A 26,290-nucleotide genomic window follows, 5' to 3' on the forward strand; every position below is an offset into this window, starting at 1 on the left:
GCAGTTAAAATCATCAGTAAGTATGTTTGCTCCAAATGTAACAGGACCTGCAGCAGTCAGACCCAAGCCACACTATTTTCTTGGCAGCAGAAAATTCCTGAAGTGTGACAAGTACCAGAAAAAGAAACCAAGATGACCACTCTTCGTTTTTCCCATACAAGATAAAAATGATATTAGGGAGTGGAACAGCGCAATGATCAGAAAGCCAAAACCAAAAGTCAATAAGAGGAGAGACTAATGCCTTGTCAGCCCTCTTGCCATAAAGAGAAAGCAATAGCAGCCAGAAGATGAGGTCTCATAGGTGAAAGTTGGACAGAAAGTCAGAGCATGTCAGATCACACACATCAGAAATATGAATCAAAATCTCCAAAACCCAGGTTTTACATTCCTGTTCAGAGAACAATACTATTATCTTTCTACTTTTTTTTTGCCACTTGTACAAGTTGCTCCATTAAGTCAAGTAAGGATACATACTGTAGGATATACTAGATGGATTGGAGAAGAGAGAAGACAACATTGTTCCTTAAAGAAAATTTCTCTTTGTCCCTATTTTATAATCAAATGCAACCAACTATACTGAAACAGCATTCAGGTTGTAAAGTCAACATTCAACAGGGAGGAAACACTACATTAAATACATACTGACAATTACATGTGTCCATCTACTGTTTTAGCTTCAAATGAAGTTATCTTTCTGAGAAAGATAAGTGCAAGATTTCCCCTCTAAATACTCTAGTCAATGTGTCTCGATCATGCTTGAGATCAGTTTTCTTGACTCAGCCTTCCCTGTTCTCCACCAACAGCCCAAAGACAGGCCAACTGATGCCAGCTATTTTATGGATAAAAGTCTATTTGGACTAAGAGCAGCAACATGGTATATGAAATAAATTGAACAGATGGTAACATTCAGCTTTGATATTCTTTTTTACCCCAGCCAATTTTCTGCATCAGACTTGCTTGAAATATGCTGATTATGTAAACCCCAAAAACGAGCTTTATACTCTTCAAATATACATACATTATCAAATCTAATATCGTACCAGCAAGTATATAAACAGACCAACTTCTAGATGGTATTGCTATGAATCCTTGCTAATAAATCCAGCTTGTTTAAATAAGTCACACAGTGGTACTGCAGGTACTCCAGCCTCTGCTCTTCAATATGAATTGACCAGAGGGAGAGATTTCCCACCCACAGAATTCTTCATAAGATTTCCCGAATGTGCACTATATATGAACACTATCTATGCTGCATATCGGCTTCAACAGTCCTGTTCTATGAATAAGAAGCATTTCCGTGTAAAAGGCTGAGTGGAAGTTATGAAATCACCTTCCACAGTTATGAGCATATCTATGCCATCTTATATCCAGTGCTTTAAAAAAAATTCTAAATTATAGTTTTATCTTTGTTTTAATTCTGGAAGATACTCAGGAAAAGCACACTACAATTTTCACATGTCTTTAAAGCCCTGAAATTCTATTTTACTTTAGGTTTTCCCACATACAGTTCCCATACAATTTCAAAAAAAGTTCTATAGTGAAATTTCTTCACATTATCTCTTCCACAACAAAAGTGTAAGCCTGTTTTTAGCAGAGCTCTAAATAAAAAATGCTGTCATATTCTCTATTTTCTGTAAGGCCCTTCATGTAAGCAGAATCCTTGTATTCTGTTCTTAGTGTGTATGAAATGTGCAGAGTCTTTAGAAATGCAGATAATCAAAAAAAAAAAAAAGAGCCACTAGGGAAACAAAGTAATAACATTAGCTAATGCCACACAGTAATGTTTATTTAACAAATCTGTGTTGCATGCCTGACATTTCCCCTGGCATCAATTTATTTTGTTTTGCTTTTCTCTGATAGCAGCACAAACGCATTTAAAATGTAAACTTATTTTACACCTACCAAAGTGTATACACAATATAATAAAAACATATACATCTTTTTTAATATCTTATGGGAATACATACTGGAGATGTGCAGAAAGCCCAACAGCCAAAGTAAACGATCTAGATTATGGAAAATGTTCATTTTTAGCTTTCCCAATAGCTACTAAAACTGCCATTGTCAGTGCACTGTACATCACTGCATTATGTTATTTATAAAGTGCCACAAAGTGACAAAATGATGCTATCCATCAGGATCCAATCTTAACTGAAAGTGGCAGAGGAAGTGAAGTGGATGGAAAGGTATCTTTGCAGTCCATTCAACTGGCAGTTTGGAATGGTTACAAATGGTAGTTTTCAGAAGTTTAATTTACTGGTCATTTGTAAAAGTATACACAAATGATTCTGTGGACCAAATTAGAAGAAACTTCCTACGTTCAAACTTCTTCGTAACCAATCTCTCTCTTGCTCCACTTCCCTGCCAGCCAAATATACTGTTTCATTCACGCCACTCTTGCTTTCTTCATTGCAGTCCTAGATTCGTCAGCCTTTCTTTTCAGGATCAGTACCTTTCTTCACTGAAAAAGCCAGCCCAGCCAGCTGTCTCCATGAAATCCTTTTTAATTCCCCTTTTCTGTTTCGTCTAGCAGTCTCTTTGCTGCCTCAATGAACTTTTTCAGAACACTGAAATCCCAGATTTTATGTTTTCTATTCTAAAATATTCAAGTTATGTCAGACAACACGAAGAACATACTCAGACAACACACCAGGCAGGATGACATCTCTTTCATCTATACCCACACTCTACTCTTGCAGTAACTAAAATTTTTAAAATATAGAAAAATAAGTGCCATTAAATTCAAACTAACGTAAAACAATAACCTGAAGCATTCACATGCAATGGTTGGTCACAAGTTGGATACTACCATTCTAAAACACTGGAGTTCAAAACTCTACAGAGGTCAGGAAAATAAACAGTATTAAAAACTGTAAAGCAGGAAAACAAGAACAAACAAATCTTGAAACACTATGTGACTTTGTAAATCCAAACACACACAGATCTTTCACTCTACATGCAGCTCTGATAATCTCATTAAAGGAAAGCAGGGAGTTTAGAAAAGCACAAGAATCATCAGGAATACAGAAAATGTCCAAAATGTAGAGTTCAGTTCTTCTCTTTCCCAGCAAAGGAGAATTACACCCCATCTATAAAGTAGCAAATAGTGAGGTAAACATGATAACAAGTCACATAGTCAATGCTTGTCATTTATAAACATCTGGGAAACATATCAAGCAGCATGTTTTAAAAACCCACAGAGAACTTCTTCTGCAGAATGAGAACTGCAGCTCTTTGCCTGACAGATGGAAGTATATAAATGAGAACACAGGGCTGGGTCCATCCATATAGCTCCCTTTTCCTAGTTCCTCTACCATTTAAAACTGGTCACTAGTAAGAAGAGAATATTGAGCCCACTTAATTTAATTTGGAAAAATTACCAAAAATCATAATGAGCATTTCCCCACCTTGTCCAGAGTTTCTGGGGATGATGGGAAGAGAAAACTTTACTCTCAAATAACTGGTTCCTAGAGGCAAAGATGACTCCTCTTTTCAAACTCTTTAACCTCATTTCTTCAATGCTTCATTTTTGCTTTCTCCATCTCTCATAGAGAACTAGATAGCCTGCATTTCCACCTCTGGTAATCATTAGCAGTGTTCCAGGTGCAGGAATTTGGGGCAGGTTTCACAGGAGAGGATACATCAAAATTATTCCTTGACCCAAAGGAAATTATAGCCTTCAAGTAATCTGCATGGGCCCTGTACCTCCAGTTACAAGCCAAAGGTATTCAGGAATTGAAGAATGAAAGCAATCTAACTGGAAAAAGAGTTTTGACTAGACTATGAAATACTGTAAGGTTTATGCTTTGTTAAGCTATCTTTAAGAAAAAGGCCTGCATATAGAATCTCTTCTATAACATGGGAGTCTTGCTGTTATTGCTGCCACAGCAGAATCTGGAAGGATATACTAGGATATGCTGCCATATGGTCATATTTGCTCAGTTGCCCAGCTCCATCTATTTTCTTCTCCAACGCAAGACCAACTTGTGGTACTCAGGAGAAAGGGGGGAAAGAAAAAAAGAAAAAATGAAAAACCACAACAACAACAACAAAAAAATCAACTTTAAATGAAAGGTATTCTTCCAGGTACAATGCGTCATTTAAAAATCTATTACCCCAGATGCAAATATCATTGTTTACTTATTTGACTGATAACTCCTTTATGTGCCATAAAACCAGAATGTGAACACTTACCCAAAGACACATTTTGCATTACCAAAAAAAAAAAAAAAAAAAGCCACTTGCAAGTTGGTGTGCAATAACACTTGCACTTTAATGCCATTAAATGTACTAACAGCACATTGATACATTTGGTACACTGCTATTCACTGTTAGTATGTACATAGTATACAGGTTATACTTAACCATATTTCCTGCTGGGCACCAGTAGTAGAATACTTGAAGAAATTCTATGTAATTATTTTGAGACTGCATTCTTAAAAATGGTTTAGCTAACGTTCAATAAAAAGCAAACAACTGAAAACACACCTACTTATCTGACCCCAGTGTATCACACCAGCATGATTCTTTTCCTTATGTCACCAGGATCAACACCAGGTAAACTGACAGATAACTCAGTTATGAAACAGAGACATCTAGCTCTTTGGTACTCTCTTCCACAGTTTAACGTATTCTTGCTCTCTGTTACCTCTGCAGAAACTCTAATCTTCTTTGGTCAGGAGAGGAAAACCAAAAATTTCACACAAATAGGAGTGTTAGTCACTATATTTATTCCACATTCAGCAGCATGATATAATTACCCTTAATCATTCTTCCTTGTAAGGATTTTTTTTTTTTCCCAGCACAAACACTGGGCAATATAAAAGTGTTTATTCCAGACTAATGTGCTACTGGCTATAGTCTACATTGCTTTCTTTCTCTTCTTTGGTGCAAGTGTTGTTTATCCTCCTTGTGGCAGAATGCAAACCTCCCTCTCTCCCCGCTGCCTCCTTCAGTATGGAGGGAGTAGGCACATCTCCCTCTTTCTGCTACTTGAGGCCAACAGCTTCTTTTGTTTGGCCTAGAGCACCCTGGCCAGGGCCATTAGGAGAAGGGATTGCCGAGGCACCAGTGAGCCGCTGGGCACCTGTGACCAGTGTGGGGGATGTTTGGAGGCTTCAGGGGCACCCCACACACGGTGTGGGGGTGCAGAGAAGTTTCTAGAATGCCTACAGTCAGGTCTGATCAGCCAGTATAAAAACAGGACTCTCTCGTCAAGACTGGGCCCATTGTCGCCGGTCTCTCGGAGCACGAGATGAAGATGCTGCCGCCGAGAGCCCCCCTCCCCGGGATGGAGACCCTGCTTGCCTTGCCACCACGGGTGTGAGTAAAACTTCTCACAAGATTGCGAGTATATTTATCCTTCCCGTGCTTAATACAAGCACGTATAACTTTATTTCCTCACACAATCGCGAGTGTAACTTTATTTCCTCGCACAATTGCAAGTGTATTATAAATTTACCCTCGCGGAATCGCGAGCGTACGCTTTACCTGTATCTCTTTAAGAATAATCCCGCACCGTATTCAGGCAAGTGTGTACTCCTCTGGGACTCGGGGGTGGTTCCGGCATTGTTTTGGGTGAAGCCATGTGCATGCACTCTGTGGACCGCCTGTTGTACTAGTTGCTGCCCCTTAATAATTTTCCTCAACTGATACCCGAACCTATATTTAAGTCACTTTTGGAGTGCTAAAACCCTGTTTCTCACCGGTTTAATAAAAGTTGTTTTGGACCCTGTTGTCCCTTAAATTAGCCTCGGGGTGCCTCCGTGACACTCCTATATTAATAGCATCACTCTAGTCCTTTCTGTGTCACAACTGTTTTTCCTAAACTGATAGCTGTCCTTGTCTGGATCTGTTATTGGCTCTATCCCAAGTTTGGAGATCTTAAAAAGTTACAGACAAGATTTTCTATAGGAAGTCCATGATGTAATCATTACATGATTATGAAGCATCAGCTGCAGAGAATCTGCAAAAGTGACCCCTCCTTGAAGCCTCTTTTTTTTCTTGGGTATCTCCTAAGCACACATGAATCCTTTGGTTTGGATGCATAAGGTGTTTCTAAAAATATTATTCACCACCTAAAAAAAAAAAATTGTTCTAATACACTCATAATGGGGGTTGTTTCCCTGCCCCTGCTTACGCCAAAGATACTAGAATGTTTTACAAAACGCAAAACTGAGTCAGGAGTCTAATTCTATACACAAGAAAGTAGTAATGCCTTGGGATTAACAGAGAACTGCTGCTGACAGAATTGCTTTACTCATCTTCCCACTACTCACAAATAAATACACATATTAATCAGAGAGATACCCACAAGTAACATACACATATATTATCATAGAGAGGAAAATCTGTTTGAGACCACTAATTAGAAATAAGTAGCATTTTGCACAGATTTTCCTTTACCAGATGGTTTTGACTAATATTCACTAATAAAAAGCCTGTTAAAGGAGCTTGTGTTCCATTAGATTGGAAGAGGCCAGAAACAACACAACCATGTCAGCAATTAATTTCTTTAGAAAGATGAAGTCAGTTCTGTCCAGGAGCTCTGTAGTTTTTACAGCTTCCTTAACAGCGTACAGCTTTCATTTCCGCAGTGCGAGACACCTGACAATCTTTCTGTGGCAAAACTGTATTTTTTGGCTGTTAAGACAAAGTCTTAAATGGAATCTTATCAATATTTGTACATGCATGTATTCACATGAAGCCTTGAGGAATTGCCTAATAGTTCTACCTTGGTTTTCCATTTATTAGCAAATTAAGTACTATCTAAAGTTTTGAATCACTACCCTATGACCGAGTTTGGTAAACCTATCAATATGCTTACCATATCATTTATGATAAACACTTTTTCTATTGGTAAAATACTGATTTATCTCAAGACTCAAAACTCAAATGATTTTTGGCAACATTCGTCTCTCCTGTTCCTTAGTACATCACCAACCAGAGAGTAAGTCATAGGAATGTATTTTCTATGAAAAAAAGATTTTAATTCAAGTGGTAGGAAAAACACCACACTATTGGCCATTTGTCAGAAGAGATAAGGTAACATACACATTTAAGCAAATATAAAGTTTCATCACGTAACACCTAGAAGCTATTTGTTAAATATGACAAAACACAAGTAGTTCAGATTATACACACATATTTTGGATACGAACAGCAGCCAGAAAATCCTTTCCTACTCAAAAAAGGGAACAACACTACCCCTGACCAGGAAAAAAAAAAAAAAAAAACACCACAAACACACACACCACCACCACACTTTGTTTCTTTAGTGCCCAAGAACCGTTCCAACCCAAGGTCTGTCCCTTGCTCAGCTCCTCTCACTTGATGACTTTTTGTCATTTTCCAGTGTTTCTCATTACATATGATTGATTACATTACTCCTTACAAATCATTTACAATTATTCTAGCTTCTAAATACCATCTTATCTCCATCCACACAGAGGAGACCAAGTGAATTGCTCCTCCTCTTTCCTCCTACACCAATGAGTAAACAAACCTGAGGTCACAACCGGTTGTTCTTGTTCCTCAGAGTCTGCATCCATAGGAAAAATACTCATCTCTCTGTACCAATTACACTTCCCCTAACCAGGTTAATATTAAGACCCTACTTTACTGAAACCATGTACCTTGAATGTACTCAGAGAGCAGTACTGAAAGAAGAGGTTGTCCAAGATCATCTTGTGCTCACTGTCAAGGCATTATTATGTGTCCAGATACAGTGCAACTAGAACAAGAGAACCTCTTCCCTAAGACTAGTGCTGGAGCCAAGGGAATTAAACTCACATCACTACTCCTGCAAAACAGAGGTTCTTTGCAAGAAAACTGTACAGAGGTACAGTCCATGAACAGGTAATTTTGTTTCTTTGAAAAGGACAAGTATAGCATTATTCAGCTTATTTGACACTTCAAGACATTATGTAATGTGTACATTTTTAAAAATAATCATCTGCATTATGAGGTTTGTGACATCATGAAAGATACTTTACAGTACTTTTTAAACTGTCCCAGTTATATATGTAAAAAGAAACTATTAAAATCAGAATGAAAGAACAATTCTTAAATTAGTACAAGGGCAGAGCAACAGCTTTTTTCAAAAATGGCTTTTATGCTGAACATGTTTGCAGTTTTCAAATTTATGGGTGTAGCTGTCAACATGTATACTCACTTTTAGAATATCGTCCTGGCTTAATGAGGTCTTCTGGAATGATTTCTTTTAATAAAAAGTTAACATGCTTACATATCTGGTTTCCACCTTCCTGCTTTTTTTTTTCTTTTTTTTTAATTATCTACACCGCTCTATAGCAGCAAGATCACAACAAAGTTTACTTTAAAACTTTACAGTGCATCCAACTACTTCAACACTTCAAAGTCAGGCAGCTTCCAATTAAACTTCAAGTAATAACTGTTGAAGCTTAACTCTGAAAAAGTATAAATCCGTATCTTCAGCATAAGAAACCTAAGCTAGAAAAAAAGTCATGATGCAACTGCATTTTTGTTACAACTACATGCCATCAGCAAATGGGACCACATTACTAAAGAGAAATGAGACTTCTTAGTAGTCTCTCCATCTTCAGTCAAGCCTCATAACTGGCACACATGCCCTGCATCTACCTCACTTCCTTCTGTCTCACCATCTCTCCACCTGTCTCCAGTTTATGCTCCCGTTTCTGTTCAGCAGAACATGAGAGGATCCAATTCAGAAAACCTGCACCCCTCAGAACAAAAATTCCCTTGTAAGATCAGGCTAATGAGTGCCAAGTTCAGAGTGATTCAGTAAAAATACTGGTGTTTCACTAGCTCAGGATTGTTCCACAGGACTCCACACCTGACTGACAGAATCAGTGACAATTTCCAAACTCAGATGCATCCCACAAGAATGTCTCATAATCATGGGTGGAACAGATTAAGACTTCTCCCTGGCCCTAAGCAGCTGAAGTAGTTGTCTTCCTCTAACTTATTCCCTTCCATTTAATCTTTTCATTCACTCTTCCGCTTTCTAGTGTTTTTCAGGGTTCAAACGGCCACAGCCTACTTGGCTATACTGCCATTGTTCTCTAGCTTTTACTTGGAGCTCATTTCTTCCAATCTTATCACAGTTCTCTCCTTCATGAGCTCTCCATTTGTTTTATTTTTCTTCTCTTGAGCTACCCACAATCACTCTGATATACCTCGAGCCTTTTTTCTTGTCTGTACAACCCAGTATAGCAGAATTTCTCCATGACCGCATTTCTTTGCGAGGAGCCTGCATAACATCAAATACATTTTTTTCCTACTGTTACAACTTTGAAAGCAGTACATGTGAATTATTCCATTCAGTATCATGCTTTCAGCACTAGGTTCAGCAACTGTAGGTACAGAACAAACGACACTTCCAGATCACATCCATAGTTTGTTAAAAAACTGCAAACCAACAACACTTCGTATAGCAAAGACAGTATTTTACTCTTTTCCTAGAATAAGTTCTAGGAAAACAAATAACTGATCAAAAAAAGTACTTTGAAAAGAAAAATATTATTTTCTGCAAGTACTGAAAATACAATCTATAAAGGCAGAGGGAAATAAAACTTGAAAACCTAGAAGAATGTCAATAGTTAACATTCTTGTAGCTACTTGGATCAACACAATGGCAAAAGCATATTCATTCTTCCCTGTGTTTCTAAATTCATACTGAGTGATATGGCCTTATTTCAAGTGGAAGTAGGACCAGAACACACATTCCTACAGACAAAGGAACATTTCACTTAATCAGAGAACAACCTAGAATCCATTTGTTGAAACTTCCATTATCTTAAGCAAAGGGGTAATACAATTCACCTGTACTACTTTACTATGGGGAGGCCACTTTGAAGGGCCACCTGTACAGCTGATACTCCTTGAATTAGTGTGTTGGTTTTATTTTGAGAAAAAAAAATAGAAACAATTAGATCATTTCCATAATGCTTTTTAGTTCCTAACTCTACAGTGCTGAGGAACTTTTTCTTCAAAAGTATCATACATCTTACACTTTCACAAGGCCAAGGCCATTTCAAATATAGATTCCCATTGCAAATGTTTTTTTGTAAAGAAGGATTTGTTTTTTGTAGGTTTGTTCGTTTTTTGTGCGTGTGTCTGGGTTTATTTTAAGCATGCAATACAGGATAAGTGAAAATAGCATTATCAATATTCAAGTGCTAAAGAGGAAAAACATCCTTAATTTTTGTTTCAATTCATATGCTGCTCCTCATTTACCTCAAAAACAGAGATGGATATTGTTCAGTCACAGTGAACCTAGTAACCACAGTCCATCAATAAATATAATATCAGCTACAATTTCCACTTTAGCATCAATTGAAGTATCCCCTTATTACACTTTGTGAATTTCCACAAGCCCTCCAAGTTATTTTTGACATCTTCGATTCTGATCCTGACAACACTTACACACATTATCTTACGCATATTGAAAACCATAGCATTATGCACAGCACACAAACAAGCACATACATCACTTCAGAAATGAGGACTTCGTTAATTGTTCAGTACAGAAGAAAGCCCTTTCAGACGTGAGGTATACAGGTTAGGAAAAAAAAAAAAAAAAGCAAAAAAAAATCACTCCAGTAGCACATCTATTGTTGCTCCAAGTGTTAGTATTTCTTTTAAAATTCCTTCCTTACCCTTCCACCCTCCTACACATATCACCTCCTTTACATTCTCCTTAAATGCCTAAAAATAACTAACTATGCATATGGTCTGAGCGCCACAGCCCTATACCATGTAACTGGGGAGAAAGTATTTTAGTTTGAATAGCTGACCTCACATCCATCATCAGAGGAGATTCTTCCACAAGTTTTTTCCAAGAACTTAAACATTTAGCATAGGCTGTAGATGTGGCAATTGCAGAATTCCGCACAATTTAACAGAATATTTTTTTGTTAAAAAAAACAATACCACAAACTACAAATAACCAACCACAACCTCTCAAAACTTCATGCATTTTTTCCTCTCACCTGCATCCTCCTGCATTGTAAAAAGATTTCAAATATTTCCTTTCACTCAGTTTAAGGATTTTTCTTCATACTAGGAAGTTTTTGCTGATATTAAAAACCAATCTAAGGTTATAATCCCACTTGGGAGCACATCAGCCTACCCCATACTCGGGAATGAAGGACTAAGGACTCGTTCTTTTGTTCAGCTTCTGCCCACAATGATGAAAGCAGGAAGCACCTCATTCAATGTCCTCTCTATTTTTTCTACCAGCTTGCTTACCCTACTTAGTGGTTTTTTCTCTGCTCCCTCTCTTTCCCCAAGAAAGTAGCTGGCATAGTAGAAGAGGAAGCTGAAATACATTTGTGAAAAGTGATGTTTTGACATAGCTCAGAGCAAGAAAGGAAAGCTGTACATCTAAGTCAACACATCTTCCAGGGAACTGGAGAAATGCTTCCAGGACTGTACTCTGCTCAGGAAGCTCCTAGGTCACAGTTTGATTTCACACCAAAGAGACACACCTGCTATTTTGGTTAACAACTATTTTTACTTCAATTTATTCTCTACAGCAAGATCCTAGCCACACAAGTTCAGTAGCAATGACAACCCCAATACCTCACTCTAGAAAAGGCTGTGCTCCAGTTCTGCTGCCTACTATGGCCAGGGCTAGAAACACACGCTGCACTTCACATAACCAAAGCCTAAACAATCTTCCATAGAGCTTAGCATTTGCAAAATAACAGCACTCCAATTTATAAACAGAACAGAAAAAAGAAAAAAAAAAGCAGTACAAAAGCTACATAAAAACCTTACCTCACACTTTCCTCTCCCCACCTTAAACATCTGATCTTTAAAAAAAAAAAAAAAAAAAAAAAACCCACAACCCACTCAATTTCATTCACCTCAAATGCTGACCTCAAATCAACACATAACATGCACCTGCTAGTCGAGCCTAGAGCACACACATTGATTAAGGGCAACTCATCACCTTGGACAATCTCCAGCTGGTGGGGCTCATCAGCCTCACCTGAGGGGTGACTCCTCCCTTTCCAGGAGATGAAGGGCACAGCAGCAGTTCCTGGGCTACTCACAGTCCCCGTTGCACAGGGCCCCCAGAACACGTCCTGAACTTCCTTTCAGCCTCATACACAGCAACTCACTCTTGTGGGACACTTGGGGCCACTGGCTATGGTCTTCAGTGCCACTGTGCCAGGCAGCCCAGAGGCAGAGCTAGAAGGAGAAAAATGAGCTTTTGGCTCTCCCCGCTGCAGAGCGCAGCGCCTGAGGGTGCTGCCTAACAACTACTCCAGCTGCCCGCCGGGCACCACTGCTGCCGCACAGCAGCACACAGCTCACCCCTAGGTCTCCCCAAACCCCCACCCTGTTCCAGCTCCCAGTGCGTAGCCAGATCTTGTCACCTCCTGTACCCCCTCACAGAGGCATTACAAAACTCCTAATGCATACAAGCTGATGTCTTGGGTGGTTCCAGCCCTATGAGCTCCCTCAGTGCCACAGCTGGTGCAAACTACTTTTGCTCTCCGGGCTGCTCCCACGCTGCCACGAGGGTTTGCTTCTCTCAGGGAGGTAGAAACCTAAAATCCAGGCCCCAGGGCCACCTCTCCACTCCACATACTCTCTTTATGGGTAATAAAGTTATTTTATTTTCCCCGTGGTAGAGGAGGGCAGGCCTGACTCCTTCAGTGCCAGCCCTGCAGGTTCAACACCACTTGGCTGTTCCTGCTCACGCTGTGCTCCAGAGGGTCCACCTGCCTTCACCCCCAAATCTGCCTAACTGTTGCCTTGGGCACAGCTGTGGGGATATGGGTTCCTCTCACCACCACCACACATGCACACACCACTTCAAAAAACTGGTATGGGGGACAGCCCCTCTTTCAGAAGTTTTCCCTGGCACGTGCCACACTGCCCAGCCAGTCATTCCCTGGTGGCATTAACGTACCTGAGCAGCTCCTGTGGAACCCCAAGATTACTCACATGCCTAAAATCCAGCACATGCTTCAACATTGCTGAAACTGCATCTTGATATGTTCCGGTTTCTAAACATAAAGTTTAGGGGAATCATCTGTATTATCAGCATTAATTACATAAAGTTCTGTTTTGAAAATATGACTCACTAGTGTATAGAGTTTTCCCAAATTGCTTAAAAGATTAATAAAATAATCAACTTAGCGGGGTGGGAGAGAGAACCACAAACTATTCCTGTAAGGAAATAATTTTATTGCCTATACATGCGAATGAGCTGGTTTAATACTCAGGTTCACTGCCTCCTCTGCATTTAATCTCTCCTCTTTTATGTCCTACTCTGATATTTTTTTAAAGACTTTCAGGCTTTTTTAAAATTAATTATACAAATCATTAGTATTAAAAAGGTAATATAATGGTTTCAAGAACAAGCTTCACAGACTATCTGCATATTTAATCATCTCTGCTAATAAATTTTTAATCATTCATTGAGTTCAGGTTTTTGTCTTGAAGCTTAACTTGATAACAAACCTAGCAACTGGTAGAACTAATTGGTACAGGGTAAGTGAATAATTTATAAGAGGAAAAAGCACTGGGTGTTCTGGAGGTGTGCAGAGACCACAAGGCACAGATATTTCTGGGAGGAAGCGGGAAAACAGCAGCTGATTACAGGGATTTTGTGATACACTGCTGACATCCAGAGGCCAACAGTCAATACTGTTCACATATGTGAACCAGGTTGTAAAGTGTGCTGTAAAGACAGATTCATTAAGTTTTAAATATTCATGCATTTCATTAAAGTTAACATTAATTGCACTACCATACACATTGATTATGCATAGACCATAAGTGTTTAACCTCTGAAAGCTTGCAAGTATATTCAAGTAATGGGGTATGTCCCATTTTCGATCATTTCAGTGAAAGCTTCAGTTATGAAGTCGAAATTAGAAACAGAATGCGTTACGGTGCTAAGGAACAGTAGTTTGAAATATCAGAACAGTAATAAAAATATTTATTTTACTAACCAAACAGAAATGCTGATGTAAGCTGTAAGTTGCCTTGTGTTTTTTCTAAATTAAAGTAATAAAGGTAACAAGAACTATGTGTAAGATTTTCTACTGGCAAATGCTAGACTGATTTGCAAGCTACATCTATGAAATAGGTTTAAACAGTTAAAATCAATTAACTGGTGGCTCAGTGGCTTCTATTTTGATGAAGACGACTAGCTTTAAACAATGTAACATCAAAAAAAGGCTATTCCCTTGAAATAAGCTGATTTATGTTTTAAAATTAGACACCAAAACCCACTTACACTACAGAATAACTCTACCCCTAGGGAAGCACACAATGCTACAATTCTTAAACCAGGATGTAACAGACAACATTTGACAGAAATTCAATTATCCTTGAAAGATCCCACTTGTAGTTAGTCACATAAGTAATCCTCTTTCATTTAATGGGTTAAAGCTCTCTTTCAAAACATTTAGTTTGATGACCTGAAGACTTGCTACATGTCAAAAAATTCATTAAGTGACTTAATAAGATTGTTTAGTAAAAACACTCCGAAATTTAAAAATGTCATTTAATGCTGCCCATGCAACCTTAATTCTGGCCGTGTATGTATACACACTATGAAACATCAGCGAATTAACTTTTAATCTCCTTTGAGCCAGAAAGATTTTAACATTGGAAACGAAGGCACAAAGGGCATGCCAACAAATACACAGCTCAGCTTTAAAGCAATCTCTGCACTAGCTCACGTCTTGCAGAGTGTACCCCTGCAGGGCTAATTACCCCAGACAGTTACACTGCTTCTCCTACCACTGCAGGGCAAGCTCAGTTTTCTCTTCCTGGCCCTGCACTGTACTACACAGATAATTGCACAGAAGTGTAAAATTTTAAATCTGAAGAAAGTATGAAGTGTTTTTCAAGTATCATGCTTCAAACCTACCTGCTTTGGCACTGATTTTCCACCAAGAAGTTTAAGACTGTAGATTCTGACCTTCCCAAAGTAAAGGTAGAAACATAATGATTTCTTATGTCTTTAAAACAAACAGCAAACACTCTATAAAAATATCAATTGCAATTTTTTTTCTTTCAAAATCAGTCCTTAAATGCTCTTTGAGGTAGATATAAAATTGTCCATATTTTGTGGAGAAGCAAACCATTCAAGACAGATAGACTGGCTTGCCCAAAATTGTACTGATTTCTCCTCGAGCTGTTAAAAACCCCTGGTTAGCCAATTTTCTTTGTGAAGGTGGGCAACAAGGAAATGTAGTATTCCTAATTAGAAGCCACAGTTAACACACTGAAATTCTGTTTGAACAGCATTGCCTAGACCCTCAAAGAACTTCATAGTCAGACATATCCTGGGTGGTATCATAAAAAAAACATTACCTCACATTAAGACTACCTCCTTCACACTTCTTCCTTTAGTAATATTTAAACAAGGAGGTGGCCTGTTAAGTCATTTAAACAACAAACTAAGTTTTACTAGTTTTACTGGGGTTTATGGCATAGTCATGAGCAAAAACACAGTTCAGGAAAGGTATGCACATTTGTAAGAAAAAGATTTTGTATTCTCAGCAAGATTTCAGTTTAGATTTTAATGGAGAGAGCTGTCAAGATGCAGGAGGCACCAGTTTACAGGGTAATAATGCTTTGAATGCTTGCCAGTGAAAAACTTTCACATATCCAAAACCCATGCTCATTAAGTGATACTTCATTTTACTGGGGATTTTTTTAATGTGTTTGTTTTGTTTGTTCTTTTCACTTGTGAACAAAACAGAAAAGGCGGGCAAAGATTCTTGATGGTTGATGGCTCTCCATCACATGACATAATCTCCACATTATCTTACATAATCTCCACATTATCTTTTCTTTTCTGACAGGTCCAAAGGTGGATAGGTACTGATACGTATTCAGCGAGCAGTTAGTTTCTCTACCAAGCATGCTAGCAAATACATAAATACAAATAAAAATTATGGCAGAGTTTTCACATGTCTAAGTAGAAATGGACTACAGTAGACAATGCATTTCCTTTGTCAGAAGATGATTAAAAAAACAGAGATGCAGAGAATGTTTCTCCTTATTCTATATCAGTCTCTGAAATAATACTAGGCCTGAGAAGTAATAACATCATTAAACTACATCTGAAGAGGTTTTAATTAAAATTACATTTTTGTAATTACACTTTGAAATTGTATTCAAGGTTTAAGAGTTAAATTTATTAGACTGTGAAGAGTTTCACAAGGCATTCCTAATGTAATGAGTTTAGGCACCACATATGTTGCATCTTTGGTACCGTTATGAAGAGCTGCTTTTTTAATGAGCTTTAAAAACTGTATTTGCATACCAGAGAAAAAGGTCAGTGATGTGTGGATCAAGTCAGTAAAGTAAGTATTATCACAGTATTATGTTATTATTATTGCCTTCCACAGACATACAATAACAAAACCACAGACTATAGTTATAGTATTCTAATGCTTCCATCTACATGACCTTGTTGATTTATGCACATGGATGCTGCTGTGCTCCGAGTCCATTTTCCTCTGTCCCTTGCCCAGGAATCTTTCACTTTCTCTCCTCACCAACTCCTATAGCAGAACAGCTGGTATGTCTGACAATCAGAGAGCTGGAGCAGGCATGGATATGGGGACTGTGTCCATCTCCAAGCACTGCCTTGCACTCCAGGCCAGGTTCTGAACCCTGACAACAAGATCAAACCTACTGGACTGCAAAGCATCAGGACAGGGACATTTCCTTCAATCCAAGCCCCATGCCACTCAAGTCTTTGTTCAAGGATGGAGCAGTATCACCTCTCTTTCAAAACAGATACTGAAACTACTTCTAAGGCTATGGTCCAAAATTTGACTCACTCCACTGTAACAGTTCTTTTAGTTGGAATGTCAGATATTTGGTAATTTCTGAAGATCAGCTGACTATATTGAAATTTTTATTCTGTGATAAATAATAAAATAACCTGGAAGCTGACACCTCACCAGCTTTTCAGCAAAGCGTAAAGCTCACTGGACTTACCTTCATTTATACGTATTGTAAATATTATAAAGTTACGTTTATTTTTTAAGAGCAATTGAAGATGATTCCCTCCCCAACTCTGAGACAATTCACAGTACTTATAGGTCTCTCTTTCCATCTCTCTGTGTTAGAGACTGTGGTTATACACTAAACCATGTTATATGCTACATGATACTTTATGTTTGTCTATACACATCACAGCCAAGTAAGTGACACTCCAGCTCTGGATGAAGATTTAGTCAATATATTAGAGAAAAAAACCATTTAAAATATTACAAAAGTAATAGCACACAATACGACTGATCAGTTAGAAGTAGTTTTAATAATTTTTCGCTTTTTGTGTATGATAATCCTTGAAGTAGCATTCAAAAATATAGTGCAAAATATTTGTTCATTTTATTTACAAATAAAATGTGCAGGTCAGCTTTTTATCCTCACCACAGTAAGTGCTATTCTTCTATGTGATGAACAGAAATTATGAAACATTTGAAGAGACAAAAAGTTAATTTTAAAACTACGAACAAAGATCTTCCCTTCAGTTGTATTTTTTGTAGAAGTTAACACAATATTGTTTTTTAAAAAACTGTTTTCAGTTGAAGGAAAAAAAACAAAGTCCAAGAAAACACTAAAGAATTATATAATAATGTTTTCTTAAACCATAATTTTGCTGTAACAATCACAAAGTTTTTCCTCTACATAGAATTTTTTTTTTCAGCTTTAACATAGAATCTTTACAATGTAATGCTTTTTCTTACTATACAAATTGCCTCGAGTGGAAAAAGTATTCTAGTATCTTCCTTTCCCTCTGATGAAACAACAGATGCTTTGGTTAAAGAGCAATTCGTGCACAATAGTGTTTTAACTTGCAAGGCAGTACTCCTTTATTAAGTTGGTAGAATTCCACTAGCTGGATGAGATCAGTAAATCTGGTGTGACCATCATCAAGGGTATAGAATAGCTTCCCATCATCTTCCAACTGTAAAAATGGAAAAGAAGATCAAATAAAATCCTCTTTTGCTATGGTATTTCTTCCAAATTGAAATACTTGTTTGTGAAGCCTTCTTGTAGACCAAGATATTAATAATCTTATCACTACCGAGAGAAGGAAAAATACAGTGATCATTCACAGCAAGATCAAGAATAAACAGAAAAATAATGCATCTTCAACTTCCACTTTAAGTTAGGTACGTGTCTAAAAGTAAAGAACAGTTAGATAAGTACAGGAATATTCTTGCTGCACTAACAACACTACTTTATGCCTTTGCATTGGAATTACAGCTTGAATTGATATGAACACTTGAGTTTTTACAAAGTAACAAGAAACAACCAACTTACTCATAGATTTCAACCTTTGTTCCACTCACAATTTGTGTAACTGTTCCATTTTGTATCACTTATTTTGTCAGGTGCAATGGGGCTACACACTAGTGCACTGGTGCACTGGATAGTTTTTGCTACACAAGAAACTGCCCATTGCAGAAGTAAGGCTCTTGATGTAGTAAGTTCTTTGTTGTAGGAGAAAGAACTGCTGCAGCTCTGAACACAGGTAACAGCACAGACACAGGAGAGAAAGAAGAAACTGCAAAACGTAGCTCCAAAGCCTACTGTAGACTTTTAGATGCTTAAAAATTTAGAGTCAGCATTTCCCTGTGCTAGGTTACTGAACATTAGCTCTCGCACAATTTGCATTGCACTGCTGACTATATTCTTTCTCGATATATTTCCTCTGCTACTGCTATGTCCAGTATCACAAAGCTTGAGTGCAATAGTGACTAATTAGTATTAATGCAAATAGAGGGTAAGAAAACCTATTTAAACTATTTTAAAAAAGGGATTGAGAGAGTGGTGAACAGATGATCCTGAAACAGGGCCAGCAAAGAGCAGCAGACTGTTTGTTAGGGAAAGATGCAACTGTTCTTCTTGAGAACAGGTGAAGGGAAAAAATCATAATTAGCTGTCTTACCTGTAAATAAGATTTCTGATCTGAAGCATCTGTTGTACTGCTTATGACTCCTGGTTATTCTATCCCTTTCTATCATGTCTGGAAGTAGTTCGTAATCTCTTTTTTCTCAGACTTGGGTCAATCCAGGTCAAACACTGCTAGTTAAGGAATCACCATTGTGTGCATGTGTCAATTCCTATGCTCAGCCAAGAATGTGAAAATGGATTATCATCCCTTGGACTTTCCTTATGCAGGCAGTTTTTCTGACAACACACTGAACACAAGGAAGAGTTGACAATTCAGATGTCTGTTGACCAAGATTTCATTTTTAGCTTATTTTTCCCCTTCCAAATTAATCCCAAGCCTTGAAGGAAATACCAGACAGACCGCTAATTCTAAAGCAATCAATGTTTTGCAAAGTAAAAACTCACATAAAAGTGAAGTTACCCAGAAACCTAACACCTTCTGCAAGCTAAAAAGGCTGTTACAAGAGAACACACATTGGGAAAAGACAGTCTCAGAAATGTGTATAAATTCTTCCTCTTTGGCAGGGACTATGGAACAGTTAATTTCAGGATAGACTACCCTAAAGCTAACTTGTATCAGCGCAGAGTAGCAAGGCTGAAAAATAAATTTAAGCTATGAAGTTCTCCAGTTTTCATGGTGTGGGATCACAAAGGTATCCCAAAGGCTTTCTTTTCAACTTTTTACAATCAATTCCCTGCCACCCACCTCCAATACCTGTTGCACATGTTACCAATGTTTACATGATGCACCTGTTAATGTGGGGGAAGCTTGACTTGGCAGGCTGCATGTGCAATCTGAAGGGACACATTTTTAAACACAATATAACCTAAAGCAATCTAAAATGTAAGAGAAGAATAATTCATTTAAAGACTGACTGCTTTTTAACTTGTAAAAAGACCTTCCACATACCATTTATTTCTTTACATTTAGCAGGAAAGTTTATGTTCTCAATGACTGGAAAAAGGCAAGAGTTTAGAAGAACAGTAGGATCTGAAGTTCAGAATGCTAACCTTGTTCTCCAACTAATAAGCTACCAACTTACTGCAGTAACACAAAATGCCTTGTTTCTTAGAAAGTAACTTCATTTAGCAAAACCTCTTCCCCCTCAAAAAATACTTTTCTGAACTCCTTAAAGAATATTGTTCTAGCAAAAGCAGAGCATGTGGTAAGTCAGGATATTGAGAATAGCATGAGGAGTATTGAATGTGACTGGAAATTAAATGACAGAAAGCAACTGAAATATGCCTGTGTTTGAGGAACTAAGAGTTTTCACATTCACATTCTTTCTCTGAATTAAGTTATTCTCATTACAGATTTATTTTTTTCCTGGTAACTAAGCATATGATAGATGGTTTTACTTCAAAAACAATTAAAAAAATTTCCTTCAAGTAAGACAGATATTGCACTGAAGTGGTACAGGCCTTCTAGTCCACCAGCATGGAAAAAAATGACCCAAGTCTGTAGACAATCTATGACAAAACAAAGAATTCCTGGTTCCTCCAAAGACTCTACAACAGGAACAAGAGGTTTTAGCATGCATGTATATAATTAATTCCTGAAATACACTGTTTAGACATACAAAAGAACATTAGAATTGACTGGATAATTATTTTGAAGGGAAGAGAACCATCCAACTCACAGCAAACTGAAGGTAACTGCAGCTACCTGCTACATCTGCTCTTAGAGAATAGAGGGTCTGTTTCCTGATAGGGAAAGAAAAAAGTGGTCTCTTAAATCTGAGAGCTAGATGATATCCAAATGAAGTAGAATAATACCATCTTTGTATGGAGTTCAGAAGGTTTTTTAAAGCACAAAACAGTTATCCCAAAGTAAATACCTGAAGCGACTACAGTCAACAGAAGCACAGAGATCTTACACCCAGGATTCTGACCACAAGAGTGTATGCCGATGCTCATAGGGGATCCAGGGCACACCTATCACTTTTGGATGAAGGGCTCCTCCATTGTTGGTACTTGAAACAACAAAAATCCTGAGCAATTATTTTAACTAACTTTGATTCACACCTTTCCTCCTCCCGAATGCTTCGATTTATTCTACAGGAACACTTTTAGGGGAGGATATCAGCTACAAGCCCTAGATAAGGCATACAGAAATTTGGTGAACATTCATAGTGGATCAGCAGATCAGAAACAAACAAAAGCCACTACACTAATTTCTATAATACTGAGGCACAGCAGAACCTGCTAGTAACTGCATCAGGAAGAAACACGGAGGCTAGAGTATTATGTGGTCTGGAAGAATCGTTCTGGTGAAGAGAGAAGAAAAAGCTACAAGTCTGCTCAGTTGTGTCCAGCATTTGTGGCTGAACCACATAATGTTAGAGTGTTTCTCAGCTCAAGAGAAGCAGCCTGGAAAGAAAACAATGTAAACCACCTCTGGAGGAAGTGGAAGGCATGGGAAAGCTAGCCATTCCGGCAGAACTGGATGACCTCTTCAATGAAAACTAATGGAAATATGATTTCAATTTAGAAAATCTCAGCTTACCTATAAGTAGCTTTTCTAAATAAGGATATCAATTTTTTGCTAAAATTGTCTTCCTGAAGAAGACTTAGACATTAATATACCACAATGACATGAATCAAGAGGTCAGCAAAGAATGTTTGACTCCAAATATTGAAACTATACTGAAAGGATGAGATATATCATCAGATACACACACATGTTGTAGACAGTCCACCTAAACAGATAACTAAAAAGAAATAGTGCACATATGGAAAAATGGAAGCGCAATATGGCCTTTATTAATAGATTATGTTCAACCTATCAGGGTTGCCTCTATTCCAGTTCAAACAGACTTGTCTGTTTTCTCAAAAGACTTTTTAGGATTTCATAATACTAGCCAAGCTTTATAGAAAATCAAACAGCAAAGCTCAAAAATGTCCAGCTCTACTCAAGAACACTATTTTTAGTGATACAGGTATTATGTTTACATATTCCATGTAACAGCAAAAGAAAAAATATCCACCAATATTGCATCACAATGATTCAATTGTTTTGTTTTACAATTATATATATAAACTGAAAAATTTACTTACTGGTACAATTTGAAAATGCTTAATTTTTAATCCATGACTCAATGACAATACAAATGTTTTGGGGTTACTTTGGCTATCACGTACCAGGAAAACCCTAAAAGAGATTGAAAATTTTCACAGTAAGATCACTCTCGAAAGCTTTTTGTAAACATCCAGTTAAAACTGTTGTAAAACTATTACAGTAAGTATTAGTGAAAAGCAAAAACAACACCAATGACGTAAGTTATTATTTTAATCAGTATTTCTTTGCAAATGTGTCACTGGAAATACTTTTTCTTAAATTCTTCTTCACCTTGTCTATTATGTGAAAAATATGCATTCTCAGAATGAATGACACTGTAGCACTGTAGGCGTTAGTTTTCACACTGCATAGAATTACAATGCATCTCTTCAGACAGAGAAGTGTCACAGGGAAAAACCGAAAGGTGGTTCAACAGGAAGTTTACAGAAAAGCTGATGCAAGACATACCAGAATGATTTTCACATCTGGCTAACATTTGTAAGTGCACACTCACTTTTGCACATTGGCAAAATTCCCACTGAGAGCTACAGTCTGCTTACTTCACAGCATTATTCAAATTGCAACACTCAGTGGCCAACAGAGGCACTGCAACTAGTGAGTTCACTGATAACTTACTCCAGTCAGGTCACGGACAGACATGATTTTGCCATTATCCTGGTAGGATAATCTGGTACAGGCGAAGGATGATTAGCAACAAGAGATAGCTTTCATTGAATCACAGGGTTTGGAATATCAGCAGAGAACAGTCTGGAGGACAGAGGAAAGTACCTGATCCAAAGCTTTATAGTGGAGTGACTCAGACCTGCTTGTACTGTGCAGGTCTGTAACAAATATAGCTAACAAATGTACCATAGAAGGGTAATGGGGGGACAGCCATAGGCAAGGATGCTCCTCTTTCAGGACACAAAAAATGGGCAAAATGGACTTACAGCTGTCAACCAAGTGAGCACTAGAGGCCACCTACTTTTGCCCAACCACACACCAGGAATTAGAGCACTATTATATGAAAAGAACAGATTTCAAGAAAAAAAAGCAGACAGAGTGGATTTTCACTGACTAACAGCATTGATCCAAACTACTAATTTAATCCTCAAGTTTCTAAGAGTTCTATTTATACAAAGCAAGAAAATACCTGGAACTGAGAAATTCGGAGTCCATAATCATTAACACTTCTATCAAAATCCCCATCCAGTCTAATTCAGAGCTCTGACAGTAGTTCAGTTATTAGTGAGAGATAATTGCCAACTCAGCATATGGCTCTAAAGAGCACGCAGCAAGTACAAGGACACACTGGAGTTCCCAATAGCCAGGGGCTCTCCTAAAGGGCCCTCCCTCACCACCTACTGGCCTTCCACCGTCTCCAAGACATGAACGAAAATTTTCAGAGCACAGTTAGACAGGTTCTTTGCATAAACTTAAATCTTTCATATGTTTGCCATTAAGGTCAGGCATTTTATTCTACCAAGAAAAATAACACGATAAGAATGTGCCACTTTGCAGATATCCAAAACAGGGTCTCCACACTCAAATACTGAGATCTGCATAAAACAATACACAAAGCAATCACACTGGGTAGGAAAGAAAATACAGGTTGATTCGGATTTATGTTCCCATTCATCAGTTCTCTTACAGTCAATTTTCTTACTTTTTTCCTTGTTTTAACAGCAAAGATAAGCAACATTTGTCCTCCTTCACATAAAAAATCCTTACTCTTTTCCAACTTTATCACAATAGGCTTACTTTAGTTGTCAAAGAACCTTTAAAAAGATGACTTTATAATGAAGAAAGGGCAGTAGTTTACAGAATATTGAAATGCTGGTTGGAAGGGAGATTTTTAGCTGGATGCAGGATGACTCCAAACAAGTGCTCCTTCATAAACTTACAAAGAATTCTCCAAATGATCAGTTGCATTTTGTCATGGGCCTTTTGGTAATGCCATTATCCCATTCATCAATCAGATGCCAATCAGTTTGCAATCCTTTCAAGCATTTGTCATTGAAAAGTCTTCCAGTGTCCTTTAGAGAGTACAGCATGAAATCTACAATAATGCTACAAAACATTTGTCCTGGTTTTGGCTGGGATAGAGTTAATTTACTTCCTAGTAGCTGGTATAATGCTGTGTTTTGGTTTTAGTATGAGCATAATGCTGGTAACACATTGATGGTTTAGTTATTGCTAAGCAAAGACTTTTCAGCTTCCCCTACTGACCTGCCAATGAGAAGGCAGGGAGGGCACAGAAGGCTGGGAGGAGACACAGCCAGGACAGCTGACTCCAGCTGATCAAAGGCATATTCTATACCATATGACATCATGCTCAGTATATAAACCTGGGGGAAGAAGAAGGAAGTAGGGGACGCTCGGAGTGATGGTGTTTATCTTTCCAAGTCACCATTATGCTCATGGATCCCAACCTTCCTGGAAAGGCTGAACACCTGCCCGCCCACGGGAAGTAGTGAAGTAATTCCTTGTTTTGTTTTGCTTGCGTGTGTGGCTTTTACTTTGCCTATTAAACTACCTTTATCTCAACCCACACGTTTTGTGACTTTCACCCTTCTGATTCTCTCCCCATCCCACTTTGGGGGTAGGGGGGATGAGTGAGCAGCTGCGTGGTGCTTAGTTGCCAACTGGGGTTAAACCATGACAACTTCTTAAATAAAGCTGGTTTTACACCAGAGCAGTAGATCCAGAAACTTTATTCCTTCATACCATACCTTAGGATTCTTGCTGTCCCTAATTCTGTTATTGGGTTATTCACATACTGGGACTACTGTAGATTCTTATATAATAGTCCCCTTATCTTCTCGAAGCCATCATGAACAGCGTATTTGTTGGTACATACAGTATTACAGAGGTCCTACCACCTCTGTCATACATACAGGAGATGTCCCTGCTTGGGATCATCTTAAAAGGCTCAACATGGATTATTTTCTCTGTCCCACCACCTCCCTGCCCCCAAAAACTAAAATCTTATTATTCCCATGAAAAACTTTTATTTCTGGTGATAATTAATCCCTTCAGCCGATCAAAAAGCACAGCATTTGTCACATGCTGTAGTGTATTCATGACTTCACTGTAACACCTGATCAGGTATCTGACAGCGTATGAGTGCTCATACTGCTACATTCTAATCAGTTCTAGACAGTCCATGCTAGAGTTTCATCCTCAAAAAACCCATGACGTATATCCATTAATAGATTCAAAAATATAACATAAACAACATCATACTAAACTAATATGAGCAAGGTGTTCACTTTCTTATCTCTAACACCATTGCTCTTTACTCGCCAGATCTCTGGGTTTCACTAAACAGTACGTGTGTGCACCCACTGAATGACATACAGCTCAGAAATAGATGTTGGATTCACACCCATGTCCCGTCCCTCCCATACAACAAATGCAAAAGTGAATGCAGAGTACAGAAGCAGTTTCAGGATGATTAGCTGGACTTAAAAACAGGACCTTTGAAATTTAAAAAATAAGAAAAAACACAAAAAGGGAAGCCCAATTAGTCATCCTTGCTGAGAATCACTTTTTTCCCTCCCTTTCCTTCTGACCTATTTTTTTTCCCTAAAGTCCTTTCTGCAGATGTAGAAAACAGTATCACAACATATTTAACCCAAAACTGAAGGAATTTAACCAGTAATCTGGCATTACAGGTACCTAACTGGAAAAAGACTCAGAGAAACTTAAGAGTTCTACAGTATCACTCACTGAATGAAGGAGGCCTAAGTTTACAGTTAATATAGGAGTAAGGATAAAAATAAGGAAATGAAAAACAGGAGGATTTGAACAAAAAATTCCTACTTGCTTTTTCATTTTTTTTAAATTAGTATTCAAAAGAGAAAAAAAAAAAAGTGAATAGTCTTATTCTAATGTTTTTCGTTTACCACTAAGGTGCAACACAATTTTTAGTTATTTCATGAGGAAAAGCATAGATTTTTTTTTTAATGGCTGTCCCTGCACAGTTCATCTTAGGATACTGTTAGTCAATGTTTTGAGGCTTGCTTTCACTCTTTCATCACTAATAAGAGATACAAAAGACACTGGTGCCAAACTTGATGGTTTCCAGAGAATATTGTGCAAATACAGAGCTCAACTGCCTGGCTCTAAGCAGATATAAGTAATCTGTCAGTGACAGAATCAAAGTGTTAGATCACCACTTTATAGCTTCCAAAAGATATAAAATAGAAACCAACTGATCCCCAGATAGCCCTATATGAAAAAGAATTTTTATTTCTATTACGTAAGTAAAAAAAT

The 26,290-nt window shown here is 37.9% G+C and overlaps 1 protein-coding gene across 1 annotated transcript in view; it reads right to left on the reverse strand.

Annotated features, from left to right (window-relative positions):
- Nucleotides 1-17,291: 17,291 nt before the first annotated feature.
- Nucleotides 17,292-26,290, reverse strand: part of GRB14 (growth factor receptor bound protein 14) — a 66,179-nt gene continuing 57,180 nt past the window's right edge. Inside the window, 2 exon segments of the mRNA XM_071810985.1 lie at nt 17,292-17,962; nt 22,012-22,105. Of these exon segments, the coding sequence (XP_071667086.1) occupies nt 17,816-17,962; nt 22,012-22,105 (241 nt within the window). The 3' untranslated portion in view covers nt 17,292-17,815.

This window comes from Patagioenas fasciata, chromosome 7, assembly GCF_037038585.1.
Source record: "Patagioenas fasciata isolate bPatFas1 chromosome 7, bPatFas1.hap1, whole genome shotgun sequence".
Lineage (NCBI taxonomy): Eukaryota > Metazoa > Chordata > Aves > Columbiformes > Columbidae > Patagioenas > Patagioenas fasciata.